The sequence below is a fragment of the Caretta caretta genome, chromosome 1 (genome assembly GCF_965140235.1).
Source record: "Caretta caretta isolate rCarCar2 chromosome 1, rCarCar1.hap1, whole genome shotgun sequence".
In the NCBI taxonomy this organism is placed as follows: domain Eukaryota; kingdom Metazoa; phylum Chordata; order Testudines; family Cheloniidae; genus Caretta; species Caretta caretta.
In genome coordinates this window covers 224,525,910-224,553,125 of record NC_134206.1, presented here as the reverse complement: position 1 = coordinate 224,553,125, position 27,216 = coordinate 224,525,910, and the positions used below count along the sequence as shown (strand labels likewise).

The following is a 27,216-nucleotide window of genomic DNA, read 5'->3' as shown; positions in this document are numbered from 1 at the left end:
ACTACTATCCCCAGGATGAAACAGGAAGGCTGGGGCACTGCTACGAATTACACCCAGCTGGCCCAAGTTGCAGTATGGTGCCTTAACTACAAGTCCACCCTTCTCTTCTTCCATCAGCTCCGTTAACCAGCGGCTTTGGATAGGCGCCTTATCGCGTGAGAGCAGCCAGGTCCCCTTTCTAGAGGGAGGAAGAGCAGAGGCTGTTGGACCAGAAACTCCCGCATTTTAAATGGCTCTTAAGGCAGGGTTAAAAGCCTCTCAGACCCATTCCGTGCTGCGGAGCTCCTTACACCCGGGAGGGGCACTGCTCAGGGCTGACCTTGGCCCCCTGCGGCCCGGGCTGGAGAAGCGGGAGGGGGGCCCAGCCAGGCGCACAAACCGGAGGAGCGTTTTAAATCTCTGTTTCCCCCCCGGGCCGGGAGGCTGCGGCTGCTGGTGCCTAGAGACGCGGGCTCCGGCCTGAGGCACAGCCCAGCCCGCGCGCTCCGACGTTGCCTTTTTAGGGCTGCGCGCTGCAGGCTGGGGCCGGGGCCCGGGCCGCCGCCAGAGGAACCAGCCCCGACGCTGGCTGCGTCCCCCGCCCCCGCCGCGGCTGCGTCTCCCGGCGTGCGCTCCCCACCCAACCCGGCAGCGGGCGAGGAAGGAGCCGGAGCGGGGCCATGTCCCGCGCGGAGCCGGCTGGGGCTGGGGCTGGGGCTGGGGCTGGGGCGGACGGGGAGGGGGACGAGGAGGACGAGGAGGAGGTGGTGCGGATCCGGCTGGGGGACAGGTGCTACCCGGTCTGCAAGAGGAAGCTGATCGAGCAGAGCGACTATTTCCGCGCCCTGTTCCGCTCGGGCATGCGGGAGGCAGGGCAGGGGCAGGAGGAGCAGCAGCTGCGCGGGGGGCTCAGCGCCCTGGGGCTGGAGCTGGTGCTGGACTTCATCAACACCTCGTGCCTGGCCCGGCTGGAGCAGGAGGAGGGCGGCGAGCAGGAGCCCCCTCTGCTGGAGGAGCTGATCGAGGCCGCCTCCTACCTGCAGGTCACCCCGCTGCTGCGCCTGCTCCTCTCCCAGGTGAGGCTGGGCAACTGCCTGGAGCTGCACCGCCTGGCCCAGGTCTATGGCCTCCAGGACCTGCAGGACGCCTGCCTGGACTTCATGGCTGCCCATTACCATCAGGTGCTGCGGAGACCTGAGGCCCGCCCCCACCTGCTCCTGCCCAGCGCCCTCCGGCAGCAGCTGATGGAGAGGCGGATGAAGGGCACCGCCACCCTCCTGGCTATCGGAGACTTTGTGGGTGCCTCCTCTCTGGGCCTGGCCCCGCGCCGCCACCTGCAAGAGCAAGCCCCTTGGTCTATGCTGAGGTATGATGAGGTGGCCCAGAGGTGGCTGCCCTTGGCCAACAACCTGCCCCTGGATCTCGTGAACGTCCGAGGCTACGGGTCGGCGATGCTGGACAACTACCTGTTTGTCATCGGGGGCTATAGGATCACCAGTCAAGAGATATCGGCTGCCCACTGTTATAACCCCTGCATAAATGAATGGAGTCAGATGGCTTCAATGAACCAAAAGAGGTAAACCCCCACATGGTGCATTACCAAGATATATCCTATTGAGTGTGAGTCTCATCAACACCTACACAAGGTGCAGGGCCTGATTCACCACTGCCCTGCTCCTTGTGGAGTTAACTCCATCAGTGTTAAGCAGTGCTTGACTCTTCCCTTCTCTTCCTTTTTGCTGGTGTTAATGACAGTACCCAAGGAGCAGAGGGGTGATGAATCAGGCCTCTAGGGTCCAGTAGGCTTTGGAGTCTCCAAATATCTGTCTTTGTTTAAAACAGAAATTCTTGGTAAAATAATGAAGGTAAAAGTCTTCTCCCAGACTCTGCATGGCGCCTTTTGGCTCAGTAATCTGGACTTCTTACACACATAGAAATCCCATTGGCATCAATGGCATGCATGTATGGAGTGCAGAACGTCAGAGTCCAAATCCACCAAACAGAGTATTATTTGTATCGCGGTAGTTAGACGTTGTGCTAGGCACTGTATGCGCATGCTATAAAACCGGTCCCTGCCCCAGAGAGCTTATCATTTAGTATACCTGGGGAAAATTTGTTTTCCCAGAAATTGATTCCTTCCATCATCAACCCCCTCTTCCTGCTTCTTATATTGTTTTTAAAAGCTGATGAAGTAGCTTTTGTAGTATAATTGTATTATAATTGTCAGTGGAAGTGGCCCATGTAACTCAGAAAGAACAGGAATACTTGTGGCACCTCAGAGACTAACAAAATTATTTATTTGAGCATAAGCTTTCGTGGGCTACAGCCCACTTCATTGGATGCACAGAATGGAACATATAGTAAGAAGATACAGATATAGATACATATGCATACAGAGAACATGAAAAGGTGGAGTAAGAGGCTAATTAATTAAAATGAGCTATTATCAGCAGGAGAGAAAAACTTTTGTAGTGATAATCAAGGTGGCCCATTTAGACAGTTGACAAGAAGATGTGAGGTTACTTAACGTGGGGAAATAGATTCAATATGTGTAATGACCCAGCCACTCCCAGTCTCTAATCAAACCCAAGTTAATGGTATCTAGTTTGCATATTAATTCAAGCTCAGCAGTTTCTCATTGGAGTCCATTTTTGAAGCTTTTCTATTGCAAAATTGCCGCCTTTAAATCTGTTACTAAGTGGCCAGAGAGGTTGAAGAGTTCTCTTACCTGTTTTTCAAATGTTATGATTCCTGATGTCAGATTTGTGTCCATTTATTCTTTTGCATAGAGACTGTCCGGTTTGCCCAATGTACAGGGCAGAGGGGCATTGCTGGCACATGATGGCATATATCACATTGGTAGATGTGCAGGTGAACGAGCCCCTGATGGCGTGGCTAATGTGATTAGGTCCCATGATGGTGTCACTTGAATAAATATGTGGACAGAGTTGGCATCGGACTTTGTTGCAAGGATAGGTTCCTGGGTTAGAGGTTTTGGTGTGTGGTTGCTGGAGAGTATTTGCTTCAGGTTGGGGGTCTGTCGGTAAGCGAGGACTGGTCTGTCTACCAAGATCTGAGAGAGTGAGGGATCATTTTTCAGTATAGGTTGTAGATCTTTGATGATGCGCTGGAGAGGTTTTAGTTGGGGGCTGAAGGTGACAGTGGCGTTCTGTTATTTTCTTTGTTGGGCCTGTCCTGTAGTAGGTGACTTCAGGGTACTCTTCTAGCTTTGTCAATCTGTTTTTTCACTTCAGCAGGTGGGTATTGTAGTTTTAAGAATTTAGCCTCTTACTCCACCCTTTCATATTCTCTGTATGTATATATATATGTGTGTGTGCATATATACGCATGCACATACATACAATCTTACTATATGTTCCATTCTATCCATCTGATGAAGTGGGCTGTAGCCCACGAAAGCTTATGCTCAAATAAATTTGTTAGTCTCTAAGGTGCCACAAGTATTCCTTTTCTTTTTGCAGATACAGACTAACACGGCTTCTACTCTGAAACCATGTAACTCAGTATTTTTTGGGATTAGTTTTTTATTGATTTTTTTCATAAAGTAATTGATAATGACAATTAGAAAAAAGGTAAACGTTTTACAGCTTGTATATGTTTCCAGCTGGTGCATGCTTCAAAGCATTATCAATAGAATTATGCAATTACACTATTTTACAAGTTGTTAAAGCTGCAAGACTAGACAAAACTAAGGAAGTTTGGGTTTTCTTTTTTAAATTCTTATTATAAAACTGAATATATTTATTGAATACATACATTCTCAACATTCGTCTTTTTAAAAAACAAAACAGTTACAGCAAAAACAGCTGATCTCTTAAAATTTGGCATGTAAATAGTCCTCATTGAGTTTTTGAAAACTAGAAGATTTTAATAGGCCCTGATTCTGCATTCTCATCTTTGCAGGTAGACTTCTGTGAATGTGCAAAACACTTGACTTCAGTGGAATTCTGCATAGGCATAAGGGTCAACCCATGCAGTGTCTCATTGAAGTCAATACCTGAGCATGGATCCTACATTGATCAAATTGCAGGACTGGAGCCTTTAGTTGTAAGATGAGCGTGACAGGAGTGATTTACTACATCCTATGCTTCTGCTGCATAACAAGTGTATGCTTTTCAAAACAAGATCTTTTGTGTTTTTTCACCTGCACCTTCCCACTCCTGACCAGCTCTCCTCCCCTGCCACCCTTTTTTAATTCATTGTATCTGAAATGATTTAATGTATGTATTATCCTTAAATTGCTATATACATCCATGGTGCTGTAGAAATAATGCATGGTAACTTGAACACAGATTTTTTGAGCTATGTGCCCCTGACTGAAAAGGGTCATCTTAGAAGTTTGAAATCATCCACAAGTGCTGATACCTCTCCCCTGACTAGAGAGAGTCTGTGGGAGTTGAAGGCATTTAGTATCTTGCTGGATATAACATTCATGCTTATGTGGATCCAGGGGTGCGGGGACAATTTTTATAGTGGGGGTGCTGATCATGGAAACCATGTATATGGTGTTTGTTATTACTACATCAGGCCGGGGGGGCAGCAGCACCCCTAATTCCAGGATCACTGCATGGATCAGGCCCTGCAGGCATCCCTTTTTCCTCTTTCCTCTGCCTCTTTGAGTGGGGAACTAATCCCAAGACTAACCCCTTATCCTCGTGACCTAGAGAGACGTTGATCCCTAGTCTTCTGAGTATTTACAAGAAGCAAATTTGCTTCTGACAAACATGCATTGGTGCTGTATATTCTTTCTTCTTTCTTTTTCATCTTTAAAATGCCTAAGTGCAGAAATATTAAGCCTGTGCAAATTAAAATGTTTAAAAAGTCAGGAAATGCAAAATTAAAGGTTCGTGCAGCAGCAGCAAGTTGGACATGTTGCATATATGTAGTGTATTTTTCTCTTCCCATTTTCCTTGTTTGTTGTATAAGATAATACAGGTAAACCTGACAATCTGATTGTCTAAATTTTGGGTTATCCCAAATTAGTTTGTGAAATTGATATTATGATAAAGTTTCAGATGTCCCTGAGTCATGTGCATAGTCAGAGTTTACTTGTAATTTACTCTTGTTTAATGTATATCACAAACTATAAAGGATGTGCAACATGCCTAAGTCAGTATTGCTGTAGGGACTCTAAAGCATGCATTTCTTGAGACTTTAAAAGAAATGGTGATATCTTAATATTGTGTTAACATCATTTTTCTTTTTTTCACTCCATGAGAGAAATGACACTGGATAAAAATGTAGATTTTTTTTTTTAAAAAGAGTGCTTAAAGTTAGGGTCCTAAACCCATCTTTAGGCTCCTCAGTAAGTGGCCTTGCTTTCAAAAGTGCCCAGCACTCGGTGCCCTGATCTACACTGAGGGGGGATCGATCTAAGTTATGCAACTTCAGCTATGTGAATAACGTAGCTGAAGTCGACGTACTTAGACCTACTCACTGCAGTGTCTTCACTACGATAAGTCAACTGCTGCCACTCCGCCATCGACTCTGCTGCGCCTCTCGTGGCAGTGGAGTACAGGAGTCGACGGGAGAGTGCTTGGGGGTCGCTTTATCGTGTCTAGACCAGACGCTATAAATCAACCCCCTCTGGATCGATCGCCGCCTGCCGATCTGGCGGGTAGCGTAGACATGCCCTGTGACTTCAGGCCACTTATTTAGGTGCCTAAGAATGGATTTAGGCACCTAACTTTAGGCACCTTTAAAAACAAAAAAAAAAATCTTAGCTCTATTCTCTTATCAGATTCTGCAGAAGCAATCCTACTCTAATGTGAATGCATTGATTGATTGGCCTTTGGCACCATAAAATATAAGCAAACACATGGACATCTTATATCAATGAAACATACAAGAAAGTACAAGTATTACAACATAAAAGGCCCAACAATGAATCCACTCTCCCGCCTCAAAAACTCCCATCCTAGTTATGAATCAAGCAGGCAAGCTTTTGAAAGCCTGACTCTTCTCTCTTTGTAGCTTGCTTGCTTGACTTTTTTATGGGATTTATTGCCAGAGAATTTTAGCATTTTATAAGCATTAATGAATGAAGCATCAGAGACATTATCCTTACAATAACCCTGTGAGTAATGGGGAGTATTATTATCCTTATTTTACAAATGTGGAACTGGAGTACGTAGATTTAAGTGACTTGATCAAAATCACAAAAGAAATCTGTGGCAGAAGCAGGAATAAATCCCAGCTCTCCAAGGTGTCATCAAGTTCTTAAACCAAAGACCATTCTTCCTATTCCAGAGGGCCCTGTCTCATTCACTATGCATCATCCAACTTCTGCATTGAAATCTGGCAGGGGCACTGCTGAAAATAGTGTGTTTGCCATGCAAACTAAGACCACATCATAGGACTCTCAACATGTGGGCCCTTCCCTGACGATGTCTTGCTGCTAGCTGTGGAGAGTTTCACCCCAGGAACTGATGACGAGTAATCCTGCAGATCATAATCCCTGCAGTCGTCTCTATTCTCTTGAGATCCTGGATTCTCAACAACCTGAGACAATTCTACAGAAGTGCTTCTGCCTCTTGGGTATATAGTGGCAGCCAGTGAACATGCAACACTCTGACCAAACAGTCATGGAGAGCGGGGAATTGTTGCCAAGGGGACTCTTTCAAAGGTCTGTTTTTACAAAACATGCCCTGCGGTGTTTAATGCCTGCATAGAGTAGATCGGGCTTGTGGTATTGAAGTCTCATGTACTTTACAACATCCCCTATACACTTGTCTTTTTAATCACGTCTGAAGATGTGTGCCATGCGTCAGAATGGAATAGCAGTTGAACGGTCCCATCTCTAAATGGAGGACTGTATAACAAACGTGCAGACACTGCCTCAGCCAAATCAGTCCTAGAACTTCATGACATTTATGCTACATAGAGAGATGCTGCAATAAGAGTATGGTTCATTTGTACATTATATTTTAGTGTGTTACTCCTGGGGGAATTCTGTGCAAAAAAATTAAAAATTGAGCACCAAAAAGTTAAATTCTGTGCACAATATTTTAAAATTCTGCATATTTTATTTGTCAAAATAACACAATGTAGTCACTCTGGTTTCAGTTATTTCAGTAATTTATTTAAACTACACTACAGTGGGTGGAGAATGGAAGTGGGGAGCATTGGAGGAAATCCCCAAACCCCCTTGCTTAATAGTAATGTAGGTAGGGATGACCCTTGATTTCTAGTTATTAGTCAACAAATATATGCAGCCATATGCTCAGTGTTACATCATAGGCAAGAGAAAGTGAAGAGAAAGTGAGGGCTGGGGAATCAAACTCACAATTTGTAATGGCTGCTGACCATCTCCAGAAATGTTAGTAGCAAACAGTTCATGGATACATTTTGATGATAGGAAATTTTTTCAGTCCAAAAATTTAGACCAGTTCTAAACACAAAAGCACCATAAACATTTATAAGGCCAAACTGTCCCTTATTCCCCTCTGGCAATGTAAAGGAGCCTTAAAACTTTTACACCTGTTTTATACTCCTGAGGAATTCACAAAGACAATGGGAAAAATTCACTAAGCAGGCAGGCTGCTACATTCTGCTGTGCCTGGGGGGACAGAGTCTGCTCCACGCCTGTCTCCTCAGAAACACCCTGAAGCCCTGCCCCATCACGCCAAGCATGCTGCAGTAGCGAGCGAAAGGGATAGAATGTCTCTCCTTCTCTTTCTTTCGTATGACTGCCCAGCCTGCCCTCCCGGTGGTGATTTATGTTTCTACAGGCTGCTCCAAGCCAACCTGCCTGTGCCGCTGGGGAGGGGCGCATGACCGCTCTTGCAGCTTCCCTGAGCTTTTCTGTCAGAAGTCATTTTTCTGCAGGGAAGCAAAGAAATCTGCAGGGGACATGAATTCTGTATATGTGCAATGATGCAGAATCCCCCTCGGGGTAGTGTGTGGAGTCTTAGTCAAATAAACAGGCCATTTGCTCAGCATGCTTCCAAGGAAGGGCAGTCACATGTTCTTCTGTTGACGGGAGCTTGGATCAATTGGTACTATAATACTCCATGGATCAATGTTGCATACACTGAGGCAGGGTTCCTGAACCCATTGAAGTTGGTGGTTTGACTCTGATTGACTTTTTGATGTGCCCTGCATTTGGTCCCAAGTGAGCTGAAATACTTCATGGCCAAAAGAAGTGAGTTGAGGAGTAAGTTAATTCATTGTGCTGAGTGGCTACTAATAAAAGGATTGCCCTGCCCTTAAAAATGTCCTGGATTTTATAATGAGGTCCTAAAGATTATTGTAATTCCAGTCCAGTTTATAGCTGTGATCTAGCCAGCTACTTAAGTGTCTCATCACCACAGTATCAAAGTGCCTCACAATCAGTAATAGGTGTTGAGAAGATAAAAATCTGTGTGTGGTAGAGCAGTGTTATCCCCATTTTACAGATGAGAACTGATGCACAGGGCAGGTTAAGTGGCTTGCTAAGTGTCATGCGGGAAGTTTGTGGCTGAGTTTAACCCAGTCTCTTGAATGCCAGTCTAGTGCGGGGCCCTGTTCACTAGATCATACTTGCTACCTCTGTAGTTACGTTGTTCAACATCATCTCTATAGAACTGGCTTGAGTGTTATGAGCGGGGATCCTAGAAAACCATTTGCCACAGAAAAACATGGAATTTGCATTTTTTCAGACAATTTTTAGTTTTTACATTTTGTGAAACAATAAAAACATACATGAATTAAATTTTACTGAAAGTATCAGTGTCACTTATTCAGTGTGAACAACCTCCTCCTCTTGTGGTTGGTTTTTGAATGTGTTTTAAATTTCCAGTGGAACCCCGTTTATCCAATCTAATTGGGACCGGGGCCGGATTGGATAATCAAAAAATCAGATTATCAGGAGAACTGGCAAAGAGCTTTCTATCCCTTATTTTAAGATGGGGGAGGAGCTGACTGCCCAAGCTCTGTTCCTGTCAGCCCCAGGCAGCTAGTGGCTCGGTTAATACTGAGAGCAGACACTGGAGGCTCGGATAACTGAGGTTCTACTGTGTATCAATAAAACATTGTGTTCAACTGATAAGTATATATATGGTGGCTAGGGAAACTAAAATTCATTGTTTCTGTTTAATCACAGAAAAATGTGGATGGGGGGGTATCAGAGAATTTTGGCTTTTTTATGACAGAAAACTAGGATCCCTGGTTATGAGGAAGTAACTTCTCATGGTAAGTCATGCTCTTGGGGCCCAGTGGAGTTAGAGAGAAAAACCACTACCTCTGAAAGAGAGAGGGAGATAACAAGGAACTTTAGGGATTATGTAGTGATAAACAGAGTCCTTGTCCCTTTTGTTTTACTTAGTGACACTGCCAAATGAAATTTACTAAATATTATGCCCTTAGAATCCCTGCCTTCTGAGCCATCCTGGACTACATTTGTAATTGTTATTTTGCTCCAAAATGAGTGATGTGTTGTGTTTTTTTCTGGTAGATAATATCCCAGGGTTGGAAGGCCCTTGTAAACAACAGCCTGGGAGCATGCAGATGCTGTACCTGAGCTGCTGCCACCTGCAGGGCTTCCACAGGGAGACAAGAGCTGCTCCTGGTGAAATCATAGAGGATTAGGAGACGTTCAGGCTGCTTCCTGAAGAGATCTCCTCTTCCCCACTTCCATCCCCTCACTCCCAGTTCCTGTGTGTCGGGAATTACTGCAAACACTTCCACTTTAAAAGCCTTTAGGCCAGATTCATCCCAGGCATATCTCTTGCTGTGCCAAGGCTCCAATGGAGGATGCAATACATGAGAAAGATCCAAAATGAAAGGTAGAAACAAACTACAGTGTACTTTCAGTCATCCGAATGTCATGGGGGACATGGATTTTGTTTGGATAATCAAGAGGGTAAGAGCTATTCAGTATCAGGATTGCCTCCCCTTCAGCTGCGGGCTTGTCCTACTCTTCCTCACAGTCCTGGCTGGGGGTTTCCTGTGCTGCAGGAGGGCCGGTGACACCTGATTCCTGCAGGTGCGGGGTGTAGCAGAGACCGTCACCAGGATTCTGCTCTGTCCCACTTAGACCACAACCTTCCTTGTTCCTGCAGAGATTGGGTGTCACTGGTAGTGCAGGAAGCCCTCTGCAGCTCCACTATCATGGACCTGCTCAATCGTTCCCATCACAGCAAGACCACAGAGGGCCATTCAGCATCAGGGTGGCCTCCCCCACAGCTGAGGGCTCGTCCTCCTCCCAGTCCTGTCGGGGGGGGGGGGGAGGTCTCTGCTCTATTACCCAAACCTCTGTATTAGCCAAATCCTTTCCTTGTCCCCCAGCATGAGAGACATGGGGGGCAAAGAAGGGATTGGACAAGAGGATTTTGGGCATAAATGGAGATATACTGTACTCATGCAGGAAACCTAAAATGCAGTGGGATTTATTCCTGTAGCGTAAATGCCTCTCCTGTAATCACACTTTCATGAGTCTCTATCGCTGATGTAAATAGTTTTCAGCTATAAAAATAAGGAGGCAACAAATTTGTGTGGAACCTTGGAATTAAAATGTGTGACATCCAAATGAGGGGCATTTGAAAGGTATGATTCCTGGTGTAACTCCTTTGAAGTCAGTGGAGTTACATCAGGAATGGATTTGACCCAATACTGAACTCAGTGGTTCCCAAACAGTGGTCCATGGAACACTGGCTAGTGGTTATGGGAAGGTGGTTTGTTGTATGGTGCTTGCTTTCCTTGTTTCTAGCTGCTGAAGCACATTAAAAAAAGATTAAAAAGGCATTAAATACTTTCCTAACGTTAGTTTTCCATAAAAGCAATTGCTGTAATTGGCGCACAAAGGCAAGTGGTTGTTCAAGGCAATCTCTCTATTAAGTTAGGGTCCAAGCGTTGACAAAGTATGGTCAGTGCCTGTGAGTAAAATAAATATTTTAGTTAGTGCTGTAGGTAGATTTCCCGTATTTGAGGGGTATGCTCTGAACATCATGTTAACCAATGCTGAAATCAGATATGTAATCTGAACACTTTAACATTAATATATGACGGGAACCCCTTCTAGGCTAATAGGAGTTGAAGGTTGTGCCATACGTCATTCACAAAGTAACCTTCCCTAGATTTGCAACAAGGCCTCCAGTTATACAGATGCCATCAGACAAATGTGATATTAATGATCTCCCTACAACTAAAGCAGCAAGGGGCCACATTTTCTTGTGATTAGAGCAGCTAAGTCTGACTAAGAAGACATGAGTTCTATTCCATTATGACCCCGTGACCTTGGATTATTCATTTGTCTTCTCTGTATCTTAGCTTTCTTCATCTGAAAAATGGTGTTAATACCCAACTTTGCAAAGTGCCTTGTGGCCGTCAGGTGAAAGACATTGTATATGCCCAAGTTAATTAATTTTATAAGACCAGAGCTCTGCTCCTGCCCCTCTATAACACACAGACAAACACATTGTAGACTTGCAAACATTTTAGTAATTTTAAAGGATATGCTTAATTTCTAAAATGTACTTATAGTCAACCTACAGTTCCTCAGATATGGAACTCCAGTAGTGCATATGTGTGTCTATTCTTTTTCTTCCTGCTATAGCTTTTAAAATAGGTACTCCTCTTTGAAACTCGAATGTTTTTGCAAGTAATTGCTCTCATTTCATACCCATTATTGCCACTTAAGTCCAGATTCTTTAAACTGGAAAACATAATGACTGTAGACTTGAGACGTGCAGAGTGACTTAATAATAAACGACAGCACAAACAGAATCAAAAGCAAATAATTCTTTCAGAGAAGCATTTTAGTTTCCAGAGCAGTCTCAGGATTACAAGAACAAAATGATCCTACCTAGAAGGAGACTTCCTTCCTCCCCCCCTTTCACTTCCCCAAATATATTTAATACAAAAAATTGCAGGGCAGTCTGCTGCCAGACAGCATTCATTTTGTTCAGACAAAACCATGCATATCTACTTAGGCAGGATTCTTACAGGCTTGTATTAACCTCATGCTCACACTGAGTGGAACTCGCCTTTCGGTGTACAGGACAGCACATAGCTAATGCACCACTAAAGCCTTTACAGGCTTGAATGGGATATTGCATTGGCCTTATGCTGGTCCAGTGCACAGAGATAAATTTCACCCATTGAATTTATTAGGAGAATTGCCTGAGTAAAATTTGCTGGATCTGGCTCAGAACAAGTTGTGCTGAAGGAGCAATTTTATTATCCATTGATCCCATTCTGGATCTCTTTCCCATCTTGCTCCTTTGCTTCAGTTTTTATGTGTCTTCCTATCTCCCCTTTTTTCTGGTCTTTGGAATGTTTCTCCATGCTTTTTTTTTTTTAGAGGCACAAGTTGCAAAGTGATACCGCAATCACTGGAAAGTTTCCCTTTGCAGCCTGTGAAATATACAGGACACAGTGGATTAAATTGGGAGGGGAAAACATAGAACTTTGAAACTGTTACCCCAAAAACAGATTATTGGTATATTGAGCTCAGCATCCTGTGTTAATCTGTGGTTTCAGAAGAAGGTGTGAAAATATCTAGCCCTTGACTGATGGGAAGAATACCAAAATGTGTTACTTTCAGGGTGATTGTGGTGGTGAAAGTAAAGAGAGAAATATAGAGAGGAGATATTCATCTTCGTCTTCTGCAGGGTGTCATTCACCCTGTAGTAAAATAAACACCTATTGAGACACTATCACAGACCAGGGACAGTGCTCAATTTCAGGTATTAATCTGCTTTTGCATGAAACTCCAGGAACTGTGACTGGAATAAGGGGTGTGTATGTGTGCTTCATAACAGAATACGCACACATAAAACACAACACAGCTAGAACAGATTACTCTGCTGAATAGCTACATTTAAACTGTATTGATTTGAAATCTAAGTATAAAATGTTAAAAAAGCTCATCATTATTATTTTTCCCTATGTGTCCTCAGTGTGCTCAACCGTCTACAAATATAAAGGACACAGTTCCTCTCCCAATGAGCTTACAATCTATTTTGGACACAGACAAAACAGTTTACACTATAATATACTGGCTGATGGTATAAGTGATGATGATATCTTGGAACCTTCATAAAAATAATGTCCTTTCCTTCCTTTGTTTTTTCTTTCTCATGCTAGCTATTTCATTACTCCAATCTGTGTCTTCTAGGTCCAATTTTAAGCTTTTGGCTGTAAATGGGAAGCTCTATGCCATTGGTGGTCAGTCCCTTTCCAATGTGGAGTGTTACAGTCCAGAGCACGACTGGTGGAATTTTGTGGCATCTATGCCAAACCCTCTTGCAGAATTCTCAGCTTGTGAATGCAAGGGCAAAATTTATGTTGTTGGGGGATATACTACAAGAGGTAAGACACATTTCTTTTAAACCCTATTGTTTTTAAAGACCGCAACCAATTTGTTCAAGACCAAAATTTAATCTGCCTTTAAAGATGAAGTGGAAAGCTCTAAAAATAAATACTGAAAATAACCTAAGAGTAAACACTTGGATAGAAAATAATTGACAGCCAAAAATTACAAACCAGGGTGCCTGTAGTTAAAGTGGCCTGGCTTCTAAAGGAATTACATATGCTCGGCACCTCTGCAAATCCTAAAACACTTCAAGACATGCAAATCAGTCTTCTCCTTTTTAGGGGTTTAGTGGTTGCAGATGAAACAAAGGTCTCAGCAGCTAAAACCTTTTGTTTTCTTTTAAAATAGCTTCCTTATTGTAATGTATTCTCTTAGCGATCTAAGATCGCAAACAAGCTTTTTCATTTAAAAAATAAAATAAAAGCACTTCAGTTCACCTTTTAACTGTTACAAGCTGGTGTTTCTATTGCTCTGACAAGAAAATAAACAGAAATAGCCATCGTTTTTATGTGATACAGTTAAATAGAAACCTGCTTTCTTCCGTCACTGCTCTAGTCTCCCATTGCGGTGCAGTGTTTCTGTACCTTGTAATGACAAAAGCAGAGCTGTGTGCATTCCTGCTGACGTGATCAGTGACTGTGGTGCATGGATGGGGAAGAAATAAAAAGGAAACACTGGTTGCATCTACTCTATTAGAACTGTTAGTCTGTATCAGGAAAAACAGGGAGTCAAGTCAACAGTTGACAAGAAGGGAGGAAAAATCACTTTTGTAGTGCTAATGAGTTCAGTGTAATCAAGGTGGCCCATTTCAAACAGTTGACAAGAAGGTGTGAGTATCAGCAGGGGGAAAATTATTTTTTGTAGTGACCCATCCACTCCCGATCTTTATGCAGGCCTAATTAGATGGTGTCCAGTTTGCAAATTAATTCCAGTTCTGCAGTTTCTCATTGGAGTCTGGTTTTGATAGCCCGCTTCCACCTTAATTCAATTGGCTCATTAGCACTGACCCCCCCCTTGGGAAGGCAACTCCCATCTTTTTATATGTTGTGTATTTATACCTCTACTGTATTTTCCACTCCATGCATCTGATGAAGTGGGTTTTAGCCCACAAAAGCTTATGCCCAAATAAATTTGTTAGCCTCTATGGTGCCACAAGGACTCCCTTGTTGTCGTTTCTATTAGAACTGTGGAGGAAAACAAATATACTTAGCTCTTCTCTATTTGTCCACATTATAGTTTTCCACAGCACCATTCACTGTAATGTCTCGGTGCTTTACAAGTAAATTAAACTGCATGGTAAGGTCTAGGGGACTTCATGGAGTTTTCTGCTTTCCCTCCCTTCCCCCCAGTTACAGGATGCATTGGCTGAGATCTGAGAATATCTTCTGCAGGGGGAAGTGGAGCAATTTTCAAGTATCAGTCAGTGATCAACGATTAAAAAGAAACACACAAGCTAACACGTAGGAATTATTCAACTAAGCCCCCAGCTCCCTTCATACCACTTGGATCATGTAATCAGTGTGCCAAAAGTGTTTTAAATCTTACCCTCCGCAAAAGAAAAAAGTGATCAGAGACTCCAGTCTGAAAAAGGAAAAGATTGTCAATCTAACACTTCCTTGTAAATAAGAGAACACATGACAAGCAGGGTTGGAAGACACATTGATTATTTAGAACCAGTGTGAACAACAGATAGTATTACAGATTGTCTGATTGACATATGATAGTCCTCTACTGATGTGTTTGGGTTTTTGCATAAACATCTCTCCTTTTTTTCAGACAGGAATATGAACATTTTGCAGTACTGTCCCATCTCTGACTGCTGGACCAACTTTGAGCTGTGTGATGTCCACATTCGCAAACAGCAGATGCTCTCTGTCGAGGAAACCATCTACCTGGTAGGGGGTTGTATTCATGAACTGGGACCTAACCAAAAATCCAGCCAAAGTGAGGACATGTTAACAGTGCAGTCTTACAATATTGCTACCAGAGAATGGCTCTACCTCAAGGAGAACACGTCCAAATCAGGTCTCAACTTGACTTGTACTCTCCATAATGATGGGATCTATATAATGAGCAGAGATATTACGCCATCTACAAGCTTGGAACACCGGATTTTTCTTAAGTATAATATTTTTTCAGACAGTTGGGAGTCACTGAGACGCTTTCCGGCCTTTGGACAAAACATGTTGGTCTGCTCTGTATATTTGCCCAATATGATAGAAGTGTAATTACCCCATTTTCCCCCCTTTCACTTCATGAGTCCTTTTTGGAAAAAATAAATTATTTTCATTTCTGAATGGGACATGGTCACATAGCCGATGCATAAAATATTGGTTCTGTTTTAAAAAAAGAAAAAAAAGAAAAAAGGTTACAAAACTCAATATTAATAGAGAGATTTTCAGGATTTTTGAAAATTTCAACTACTTTTTGTTGTTGCCTTCAGTTTAAATGATGCCAAGCAGTGTGTGCAATCCAGATACAACAGCACTGTGTTGGTACCTGTTATAGGTATCATAAAGTGAAACTGATCAGTCTGGTTTTACAGCCCCATTTTAATGAAATTCAAAAGATAAAAAAAGCAGGATACATGGTAAAAAGGAAAATAGCCTTTCAAAATTATTTCTGTTTTAATAAACTAAGAGAAGTATCAAAGATAAGGAATTATTTTTAAATATGGGTTTTGGTCTGGCAATATCCTGCTAGATACACAAAGTATGAGATGATTTGTACCTTAATATTTTTATCTTTTCTGCAGTAATGGTGTGTGGGAGATTTTCAAAAGGCATAAATGGCCTTTGGGGATTTGAAATCTCCCTATGGTTTCTTATGAAACACCCACATAGTCACTGGGCACATTTGCACAAAGATTTAAAAGAGCTCTTCTGGGTGTTGGATGTTCTTTTAATGTAAGTTGGTGACAGACATTGAACTACTCCCTACATTTAAAAAAAAAAGCACCGATCAGGGGGCTCTAAACTCAAAATGGGGAACATCTGCTTAGCTGGAGAAGTGATTTTGAAATTTATTTTTGATTTGTTCAGTTAGCTTCTCCAAATACTCAGCCATTAAGATTAAATTGTAGAAACAAGGGAACGAACTGGGGGGTCAGGTTACGTGGCAGTAGAATGCACATGAGCCCCAGAAGGCTAAGCAGGCTGGCTCCATCCTGGGGTTGGTCAGCCCCATGTACAAAAGGAGTGCAGGGCAGCTCAGAGGTGTGGTGAGGAGAGGTGAACTCATGTAAATGAACTGTCACCTGAGCAGCTCTATGTGAATCCTGGTCCTTTACCTTCCCACCAGATGGTGTTATATGGGTTACTCTAGCCTGTGGTCTATGGTAATCCCTTTTCTGCCCCATAAAGAAGGGGCAAGCAGACATGAGACCTGGACCTCTGACTTTTCATAGGTGTTAATTTGGGGGATTTGGGAAGAGTCACTTTTGGGAAAGGGGGTTCCCTTTCTCTCCTCACAGCCCCTCTCAAATTGCGTAGGAGGATTTTTAGTCCAATTGGATCCTCTTCTCTCACTAGTTGACAAGTTCTGAGGAGCCTGTTCAGTCTGTCTGCTTGGGTGGTGTTCACAACTCCTCCCCAGGCAAAGGGAAGAGATTGGACAATCATGAAAGTCTTACACATGACAGGCTCTTGCCTTAGGGGAGACCTAGCTTCCTTTAGGGATCCTACTAGGCATCTGCAGAGCCCATGCCAGAGCTTTCTCACACACCACAGATGCTGCTAGTTCCAGAACTGGGCCACTGATCCTTGTGTGTTCAATGACAGGGGAAGATGGAGAATTCAAGCTTATCCCTTGCAGTGGTTCAGTCAACAGAGAAGCCTCTTTTTTGGGTGGAGAGAATATGTGCCTGCAGGCTTTATGCCCACAAAAGATGAACTGCCGGCACAAGTTTGACTACAGCAATCAGGAGGTGTACGCAATCAGGGTAGTGCCCGCAGTCCAACTGGATGCACAAACACGTGAGTGGCCATGGTTTTGAAAATGTGACACACAAAGAGCAGCTGCCTCTGTTACACCAGCACAAGCAGGCTAAGCAATCCCATCTACTCCAGGGTAGAAATAAGGTGACTGGAATGGAATCGTTGAATAAAATCCCGGTTTTATATTTTCAAACCACGTAGTTTGTGTCTAAGGGTAGACATGAGCAGGAGGCCATTACTCCACGACAGCTTGCCCTTACACACATTATTTGATGATTTGTTTGCCTTCAGTTCTCTGCAGTACTAGATTTTTTTCCCCCCTAGCATCTCCCAAAGGCACCCCTGATCACCATCAGAACAATACATTGGAGATCTCTTCACTGCGGAGACAGTCAGTCTGCATTCTGTGGCTCAGTGACTTATGTGCTAAATTGTTTGTGAAGAGCTATCGCTTCCAGATTCACCCCCTGCCCAGAGTAATATCTCTGAATGACAACTTTCAAATCTGGTGTCCATTAATCCAATGATTTCCAACCCAAGCTAGGGTTTTAAGAGCTTTGTTTTGTTTCTTGGGAGTGACTGTTCCTTTCACGGTGGCCTCCTACTATATTGGGTTAATGTACAGTCAACTTTATTATTCTTTTATACCAAATGAAGAAAATCTCTCTCTGCAGGGCCTACTTTCAGTGCTCTGTGATCAGATGACTATTTTCAAGGTCTGGTGAGCCAACAGCGGTGAGTTAGATGGAAATGGTAGCTGAGACAGTAGATGACTGATGGATTTTGGGGAGTATGCGGACATTGGCATCTCTACTACAAATACATCTGAATTGGCACAGGCTTTAACGCAGTGGCGGGCAACCTGGGATCCGTGGACCGCATGCGGTAATCTGATTGCAGGCCGTGAGGCATTTTGCTGATGTTGACCGTCCGCAGGCACCACCCCCGCAACTCCCAGTTCTCGTCAGATCAAATGGCTGGGCAGTGCTGTGATAATGCCATGTGGGACCTTATTGAACGGGGCTGAAATAACCATTGCAAAAACCATTTTTCCTTTCAGGGAGGAACTCGTGGTGTGTGGCCCTCCACACCTCAGAGAAGAAATCCTAATGACTGTCCCATTCCAGTCTCCTTTTCTTTCCGTTGCTTTAATTTTCCACATACGGTATCATTTAGCAGCTACTGCCCTTCTAGGCAAGGCAGACTGGCAGAGGGGCTCTTTTCATAGCTCATCAACAAACTGCTTCTTAGTCAGTCAATGGAAATGTTGTTGAGGGATGCAAGACGTTCTGTTACCTCCCTTGGTGGGTAAAACAGTCTTAATTTAAGGGACAATTAAACTTCCATTGAATGGCAGCTATATAAATATACTAAAATGAGAGGCCGTGTGGTCTACTTAATTGAGCACAGGACTGGGAATTCATGAGTCTTAATCCCCGCTCTGCCCCTCACTTACTGTGTGGCCTTGGACAGGTTACTTAGCTCCTTTGTGTCTGTTTTCCCCAATTGCAGACTATGGATAGTAATATCTAACCCACCGGGGTGTTGAAGTTTAATTGATTAAACACTTTGAACATGTAAAGAACTACATACGTGCTTTTATTATTTATTTCATTATTGAAACTGTCTTGTGGGAGGTGTTAGGACAGAAGGCAGCTAGGAATCCCACCTTGCTCTAGATTAGTTATCTTCAGAAGTGTTTACAGTCTCTGTATCTCTTAACAGAATTGTCTTTCCATTTGTCAACTTTTCTTTTATTTACAGAGTGGTTCTTTTTCTTTTCTTCACATAATCAGCTCTAGCTTATCTCAGTTCCCCTGCCCCACCTGCCTTTCATGCTTTAGCCATCCATCCTCAGTATCTCTTCTTGCCCTTCATGTCTAGGTTATTCAGGGTTGTGTACCCAGGCATCAAGCTTTCCTATTCCCTCATGGGCACTGTCCTTGCTTAATGGGCCAGTTCTACTAGATAGTAAAAACTGACGATACAACAGAAGACAGTGTAAAGATCACTGAGACGAAGGCAAAGAAAGATAATCACACCTATAGTTTCTGCCTTTCAAGGTATGGTCTGTGGTTTCAATGTGAAATAAGATTTGGATGATATTTAAGCTTGTTTTCTACATAATCTCCCTGGCCAATTTCCATAGCTTTCCCTCCCTGCCTTGCCAGTTGACCTTCCATGTCTGTATTTTCCCTTCTTTGAAGTTTTTGCCTTGCTACATCCATTGTCCCGCCTGTTTTGCTAAAATTACATTATACCAATTTATCAGCCTTTACAAATTGACCATCTGCCGTTCACACTGTGCTGTTCTTACCAATAACCAGGATGAAACAGTGGAGCAGTATGTAGCCCCGGTAGAGCATTTTTATTTCTCTGACTTTGGACTCTTAGTAGAGGAGAAGGCTGCATAGCAGCAAATGTTGCTTTTATCAAATCCTCATTTTAGTGAGAAATGACACAACAGTTATTCAGATGCTGTGAGAAAATTGGTCCTTGTCAGGGGCACAAAAGAGAACAGAAGACATAGCATGCAATAACACTCAGCACTCTACATATTCAGAAGCTTCACAAACAGTGATGAATCCTCCCTACCTTCCCTGGTAGGCAGATACATGAAGTAGGTAGTGGTATGATCTGGGGCAGCTCTTTAAGGGTAAAGATTGGTGTGGTGAGTTCATAAGGTTACTGCCTTCAGAAAGGAATTCTTGATAGCTGCTTGAGTGTCTGTCCTAGATTTTATTGATTTTGCACTTACAAGGATGACCAAAGGGTGGCTCCCAACACCCACAGTAAGTTTTAGAAACAAAACACAAACCTTAAGGTAGGGAGAGTTCAAACATTTCCCCCTGATATTCTAATTAATGTTGACATTCTGTACATATTGTATGTTTTCTCTCTGATATGCTCGGTGCCTGTTTCAGTGCAAATTATGTTTCTTATCCAAAAGGGGGAGAAGATGTTAGAAAAGGAGTCTGGCCTTTGTGAGACTGTTCTTTCACCACCTTTAAAATTGGTACCTTAATGCATCGTGGTGCGTGTGTTTTGTTTTTTTCCTGATGGTGTTGACATTACCAATAAACAAGTACTGTATTAAGGATGCCATAAGAATTTCAGCATTTTTTAATATGCTTTGTTTTTTTACTGTAGCTAGAACTATTACACACACAGAATTTCTTAAATGTGAACTCTGCCTATCAAAAAAGCTCAACTCAACTGAAACTATTCCGTTTGTTGCTTGCAGAATAGGCACTGTGGCCTTTTGGAAGGTCCAGTTCTGCAGGATGCTGAGTGCCCTCAAGTCCCATGCTCTCCAGTGGCAGATGAGGGCACTCAGCTCCTTGTAGTTTGTCAGAGCTCACAGACTTCGCCAAGGTTCACTAGTGTAAGGACATGTGAGCTCTTCTAACTCTGCACTCCCTTTTTTTAGTTGCAACTTGTGACTGTTTCAATGTGTGTGAAAAATTTGTCACTGTGCCTAGAGATGACAGATGCACTGTAATAAAGTAATATTTTTCAATTAATAAAATGGACCCTTCACTTCCAACCGTGCTAGAATGTGAAAAGAGCCTAACCAGTCATTCTGGGTCCAGTGATCCTATATTGTTCATACACACACACAAACCCATCTCTCTCTTTCTCCTCTGGATCTCCCACCCTCCTCAGTTACGCTTACTATTCTGGTGTTCTCATTTAGAACAACAGACCATGTACCATCTTAACTGACACAAAACTGGAGGGGAAGGTGTTTCTATTGTAGTGCAGTTGCTCCCTTCCTTCCCCCCTCTGAGGCCCAAATGCCTCACTTCCACTGCATGCCAGTGCTCAGAGCTGAGCTCTTTCCTGTCCTCAGCCTCCAAATCATTGCCAAGGTCCGATTTCTGATGCAGGACTCATCCTTCTGTGGACTCAGAACTGCCTGCCCCCTTCTGTGCAGTATGTATTTGATGCTTATCAACTCTTCCTGCTGAAGCTGATCTGTGCACTCTCTTTCTTGTTCAAGCTCTTTGTAAAGAAGAGCTAGACATATTAGGGAGTGTTGATAGGTGCTCCATGGTTAAAGTTGAAATTAACTTTCCATTATAAAACTGATCTTTATATTTCCTCTTCCTTTCCCTTTTCCTCCTCCACTTGCTACCCCCTAATAACTCTACATGTCATATCTGATCCCCAGATAGGGATTTATGGATTTGGGGAATTGGATAAAATGAAGAAAAAATGGGTTTTATTTTTTTTTCCCTGTTCACTCTATACAAACTTTCCTAACTTTTTTGACAAGTCATTTTTTAAAATGTCCTAGTCTACCAATTCCACATTGCTTTTGTTGGCCTTGTCATGGAAAACTGTCTTTTAGAGCCAGATTTTGCCACCTTGACCCATGTTGAGTAGGACCTCAGTCCACAAATAGCCCTGTTGAACTCAGCTGGGCTATTTACAGATTGCGGTGTTACTCAATGTAAAGGTAGTAGAATCCTTAGTGTTTTGAAGGGGTGGAGAGTTTAGTGAGGAGACTATTGAGATATAGAGTGGCAACACTTAATATTCCTGGGGATTATTGTCATTTCAAAATGTTCACATTTTAAATTGTAGAATTTTTATAATTTAATTTGGGGGGTTGTTTAAATGTACCTTACTTTCAGTGCTGGCTGTTCTTTAAAGAAGTCCCCAGTTTAGGAATGTTAGATACATGTGATACAGTATGATACTGTATTGCAGTTCCCGTGGAGCTTCAGGGGTGAGGAAAGTGCTGCCATCTACAGGCAGGGCTTTGAGCTACTGTATTCAAGTGCAGACCAGAGCTACATGGTGGATAAGAACTTTTATTTGTGGTTTTCTAAATTTCAGTGGATGATCGCCCCAGCAAAGTCCACAGAAACTAGGTTTTAGGAGGGGAGGCAAGGAGGTAGTTGGAAAACAGATACTTAGCAACAGCAGCTGTCCATCCTCCAGGCATAAACTGTTCTCAAATGTAGCAACAGAGCTTCCCATACATGTCTCAGTCAGTTTAAAACAAACAAAGAAACAACACACATTTGTGGGAAGGAATCTGTACATTTGGAAGGAACTGTCAGAGGTGTGACAGGAACATGATGTTCTTAAGCAGGGGGTTCCCTCTCAGAGCTAATCTCTGGCAATCCAAGGAACCTGCTTTCAACTTTTCCCAGCAGTTCAATGACTCACATGGATGTCTCTGTAATGATATATGTGTTGGCTTGTAATGGTGCATGTATAGGTGATAGGTGAGGTGAAGAGTCACAAACTTCTACTTGTATAAATAACAAGAAAGACATGGCAAATGTACAGTAAGGCAGGTGGAGAGACTTTTTTTTTTTAAACAGATTCATAATCTAAGAGTTCTGGTATTTATAGGGCTTGATCCAATGCCCTTTAAAGTTAATGTAAAGATTCCCATTGTCTTCAGGGAGTTTTGGATGAGGTCCATCGTGCAGTGAATTTACCTGGTAAACTTCCATTGAGTCTAAAGAGATGCTTATGTTGGCACTCTAACCTTACATTGATTATGTTGGGACAGGGGAAGTATACACCCTTAAATCTTCAGGAGAACTTCGTTGCCACATGACTCTTCTAGTTTTCTTGTGTGTGTTGATACTTGAAGTAAAGCTGATAAGCCCTCATAATGCAGATCTCTGAATGTAAATGAACAATGGCTCTCAGGATCAGGACAATGTTTTTTTGCGTAAGAGTATCCCGTGAAAAGGTGAAGACTGCTCACACATTTTACTGGAAGAATTTTTGAGAGAGCGCTGCTGATCCATGACTCTGAAAAAGCAAAGCACTGACCTGTGTGCTCTGTGTAGCTTCTCATTCCAGCTGCCAGGGAAGATAATGAGAGTTGCAGGTGTGTTGCATCTCTCGGGATTAGACCCATAACTTGCTCTCAGAAGAAAGAGCACTCCTGTTGAATTGGAAAAATGGACAAGAAACAACTTGGCAGGAAGGCAGTACCGTGACTCTAAACAATGGATATAGGGAATACTAAAAAAAAAAAAAAAAATCCACACCCCTGAGCGGTGTAGTTAAGCCAAACTAAGTCCCCATATGGACAGCACTAGAATTCTTCCGTTGACTTAGCTACCACTTCTCTGGGAGGTGGATTACCTATGCTGACAGGAGAACCCCTCCTGTCAGTGAGGTAGCGTCTACACTGAAGTGCTACTGCAGCTGCACTGCTGTTGTGTTTTAAGTGTAGACAAGCCTAAATCTTGCTTGTGCCCTAACAGCTGAGAATTACAGTCTTCTAGTTTATGTTTCCTGTGCCTTATTTCCTTCAGGTTCTTCTCTGAATCTGTTGTGGTCTTTGAAACCATGCAAATATAACCCCTGTGAATGCTTTGTTCTCTTTGCCTGTTGTTAAAGAAGTTCATGAAACAAAAATGAATCTCTCAGCGCAGTGTATTCCTCTGAACGTGTGAGAATTAGGACAATGGCTTCATTGGCATCATGATTTTATTAAGCCAACTGACCAGTTTTTGTTGAGCAGAATATTCAGAGCTTGTTGTAAAAGTATGGTTGGGATTTTCAAAAGTACTCAGTGTTGATCTAATTTTGCTCCTATTGAAGACAATAGCAGTTTTAACATTGACTTCACTGGAAGCAAAATAAGTAGCTGGGGCACAGACCCTCAAAGATATGTAGTCACCTAACTCCCTTGGATTTCACCAAAATATCTGTGAGGATCTAGGCCTGAGTGCTTTTGAAAATTCTACCCTATATATTCTCAATTAACACATGGCAATAGCATTAGAGTTTAGCTAGCTTTGTTTATAGGAGAATAAATTGTACAGGTCTAGCTTAAAAAAAATAGGAGAAAAATAAAAAAAATAATGTGCAGGTGGAAAAGAAATATGAACAGGGATAAAGGGTATAATGTGAAGCACACTGTATATAGATCTATGCATGGAAGAATGTGCAATGAAATAAACATACACAGACATATAAATAAAGGCCAAGATTTCCAAAAGTGACTACTGAGTTGGAATGCCCCAGTTTTTTGGTGCCCAATCTGAGACACTTGACAGGGACCGGAGTTTTCAGAGGGGATAGTGCTCAACACTTTCTGAAATTAGGCCCTTTGAAGGCGTTTTGAATTGGGCACCTGGATTGAAGCTCCAGAATGAGTTACTTTTGTAAACAGGCATAACTAAATATTAAGTGCTGAAAGAAATATATATATTCACTGTCACAGGCTCATTGGCCCTTTAAGGGGAGCAGGGCTCAGTCTTGCCTATGACCTAGCAGTTACCCCTCAGCTGATGTGATCTGGTGGCTTAATTACTATAAGTGACCCAAGCTGTGTAAGGGTCAAGGCAGGCTACACAAAGGAGAACTCAGTCAGAAAGAAGGCGATTCCAGAGAGAGGAGGTAAGAAGTTCTACTCTTTGGGAAAGGTCTGGTGAGGGGAGGCAGAAGAGGGTCTGTGGGGTTGGAGTTAGCACTTGTGGTGAGCCCCTAGAACAGGTACAAGACAGGCAGCTGTGTAGATTGGTGTACCAAGAGGAGCTGGGAGGACCTAGGGAGAAGCCCGGGAACCAGAGGAGAGGCTGTATTAACCGCAGGCTTCTGGGAAACAGCTTGGGGGGCTTGGAGGTAGGAAGGGACCTATGTAGGAGCAGCACATCTAAAGGACCAGAATTGCTTGCTCACCATGGTGTCCCTGGGCTGGAACCCAGAACAGAGGGTGGATCTGAGTTCCTGTAAAAAGCCACAGTGACCCCATTGACTATTGAGGCCAGGGTGGGGCTGAGGATAGGGCCCAGAGGAAAGGTGGAGGCTTAGCTAGAGAGGAGTGAAAGGATGTCCTGTTGGGACATTTAGATTTTTGTTACCCTGAGGGGGAGTTGGACAAGATATAACTTAGTGTCTTAGACATGTCACAGGGCCAAAGAGGTGATCAGCAGGGGCACAAAAGGCAAAGACCCCCTGCAACACCATGACCTGATGCCAGGGGGTGAGATGATAGTGAGTAGAATCACTTACATTTACCGGTGGGGGGAGCTATGGGGCTATTTTCAAAGATATTTAAATGCCTAGAGATGCAGATAGGTGCCTGGTAGATTTTTTTTTTTAAAGAAGGGGGAGGGGGCTAGGTGCTTCTGAAAATCCCACTAGGTGCCTATCTGCATCCTTAAGTGCTTAAATACCTTTGAAAAACTAGCCCTAAGTCACTTAAGCATGCTTGAAAATTTTACCCTGGTCTTACCAAAAGTTCATTGCAAAGTGATGCTCTCTTGTTCAAAGGAGCATATAAAATTTGGGCAAGTTAGGTAGGCCATCCCAAAAACTTACTTGAAGGAACATTGAGGCAGAAAACTATTAGTCTGTGAAGGTGCAGTGCCATCTCCTGTGGTTCCACAGTTAGTATATTATAGACTCTAGATAAGGGTTTTAAAAATACCTTGTGTAATGCTCATTAAGTGCTATTGACTGGTTAACCGTAAATATACATAATCTGGCTGGAAAAGCTCCCCCAAATCAATTTGGTTAAGTATAAGGCTGAGCAATAAACAGGGACAGTGGCTGTGCAACTGGCAGAGGTGAACAGAGAAATAGAAATAGCCGGAAATGGAGAGGCCTTGCCTGCAAAAATCTCTTGTTTTCTGATACTGGCTATTTTTACCCATGTGTCTGTCCATCCTGCTACTGCCCTCTGTAAGGAGGGTTTACAAACCCCAGACTGAACATAGAGCAGCTAGGATAGTTCCTCCTGTTTACAAGAAAGTAACTTGATCACAACCCCACGCAGCTGCCAGAGCTGAAAGTCATGGAGGCAGGCACTCATAGGTGCAACCAACAAAGAAATAAAGACCTGCTATAAAGGCGAGAGTGCAGTGAAGGAAAGGGAGGCAGAAAGATCTGGGATAGCAAGGTGGTGGCAGCCCTGCACCAGACTGCCTCCAAGAAAACCACTGGGAGAGTGGAGGAGATGACCGGCTTAAATAGATATGAGGGTCCTAGCACTGACTTCGCTGAGAGCAAACTAAGGAGAGTCAGTCAGGTGAAGCTGAGGCTCCCTCAAGAGCCCACCCCACAAGGCAGTGACACCCTCTGTGAGAGTCAGTATTTGTTTCAATAAACATTGGGGCTTTTTCCTTTGCCACTCCTGAACTCCGGGAGCTTATTGAGGCAGGGGAGACCCTAGCATCCTTCCTTTGGTTAATGGTAGTTTTTGGAATGGAGGAGGCAGGCTCAGAGCCCCTTGTGCTTTCCTTCCACACCTCTCCCTCTAGCAGGAGGACTGTATGGACTCCAAGGCTCTTTATCTCACTTCCAGGCACCACCACCTGAAATTGACAAAAAAAAAAAAAGGGTGAAAGCTATGCCCCCCTTTGGAGGGAGTGACTCTTCCACATGTGACTCAGGCTTGCAATCTTTATTGACCATTCACACGTTTCTGATAGTCTGTCCAGAGTCCTCCTGTATCCACTCTTGCATGTTTAGAAGGGCAATGGGAAATATTAAATCATTACGTGACCCAGTATTTAGCCACTGAGTTTTCAAGAAAAAAAACTTTAAAGGTGGCTGCATTTTGTTTTGCTTTCTATAACAAAAACTAACATGAAGGCAGCATTAAGACTAGCACTCCAAACACCTGCTTAGTGACTTAAGGCACATTTTCTGTGAAGGCTGTGGAGTGGGGCTGGGGCTGTGGAGAGGAGAGAGGACACCCCCCAGCCCTCTGTCGCCACAGCAGCCAGGGGAGAGGTGTCTCTCCCTGTCTGTGGCAAATCTGGGGCAGGTCTGTTTTGGGGCTGAGGGAGGGACTCCTCTCCCCCAGCTGTGGCAAGTCCGGCACAGGTCTGTGTTGGGGCTGGGGGAGGGGCGCCTCTCCTCTGGCCACTGGAAATCTGGCACAGGTCCAAGTTGGGGCTGGCGGGGAGAGGCGCCAAAGGTTACAGTGGATTCTCATCAATGGCAGTTTTAAAATCAAGATTAGATTTCATCCCTCCCCCTTCCCCAATATGCTCT

At 43.4% G+C, this 27,216-nt stretch overlaps 1 protein-coding gene across 1 annotated transcript; it reads left to right on the top strand.

Annotated features, from left to right (window-relative positions):
• Nucleotides 1–324: 324 nt before the first annotated feature.
• On the top strand, nt 325–20,340 carry KLHL42 (kelch like family member 42; the record flags this gene model as incomplete). Its single annotated transcript, XM_048824290.2, is given in 4 exon segments — nt 325–559; nt 562–1,555; nt 13,097–13,290; nt 15,071–20,340. Coding segments are annotated over 4 exon segments (1,875 nt in total), but the record flags the coding sequence as incomplete, so codon positions are not given.
• Nucleotides 20,341–27,216: the final 6,876 nt, after the last annotated feature.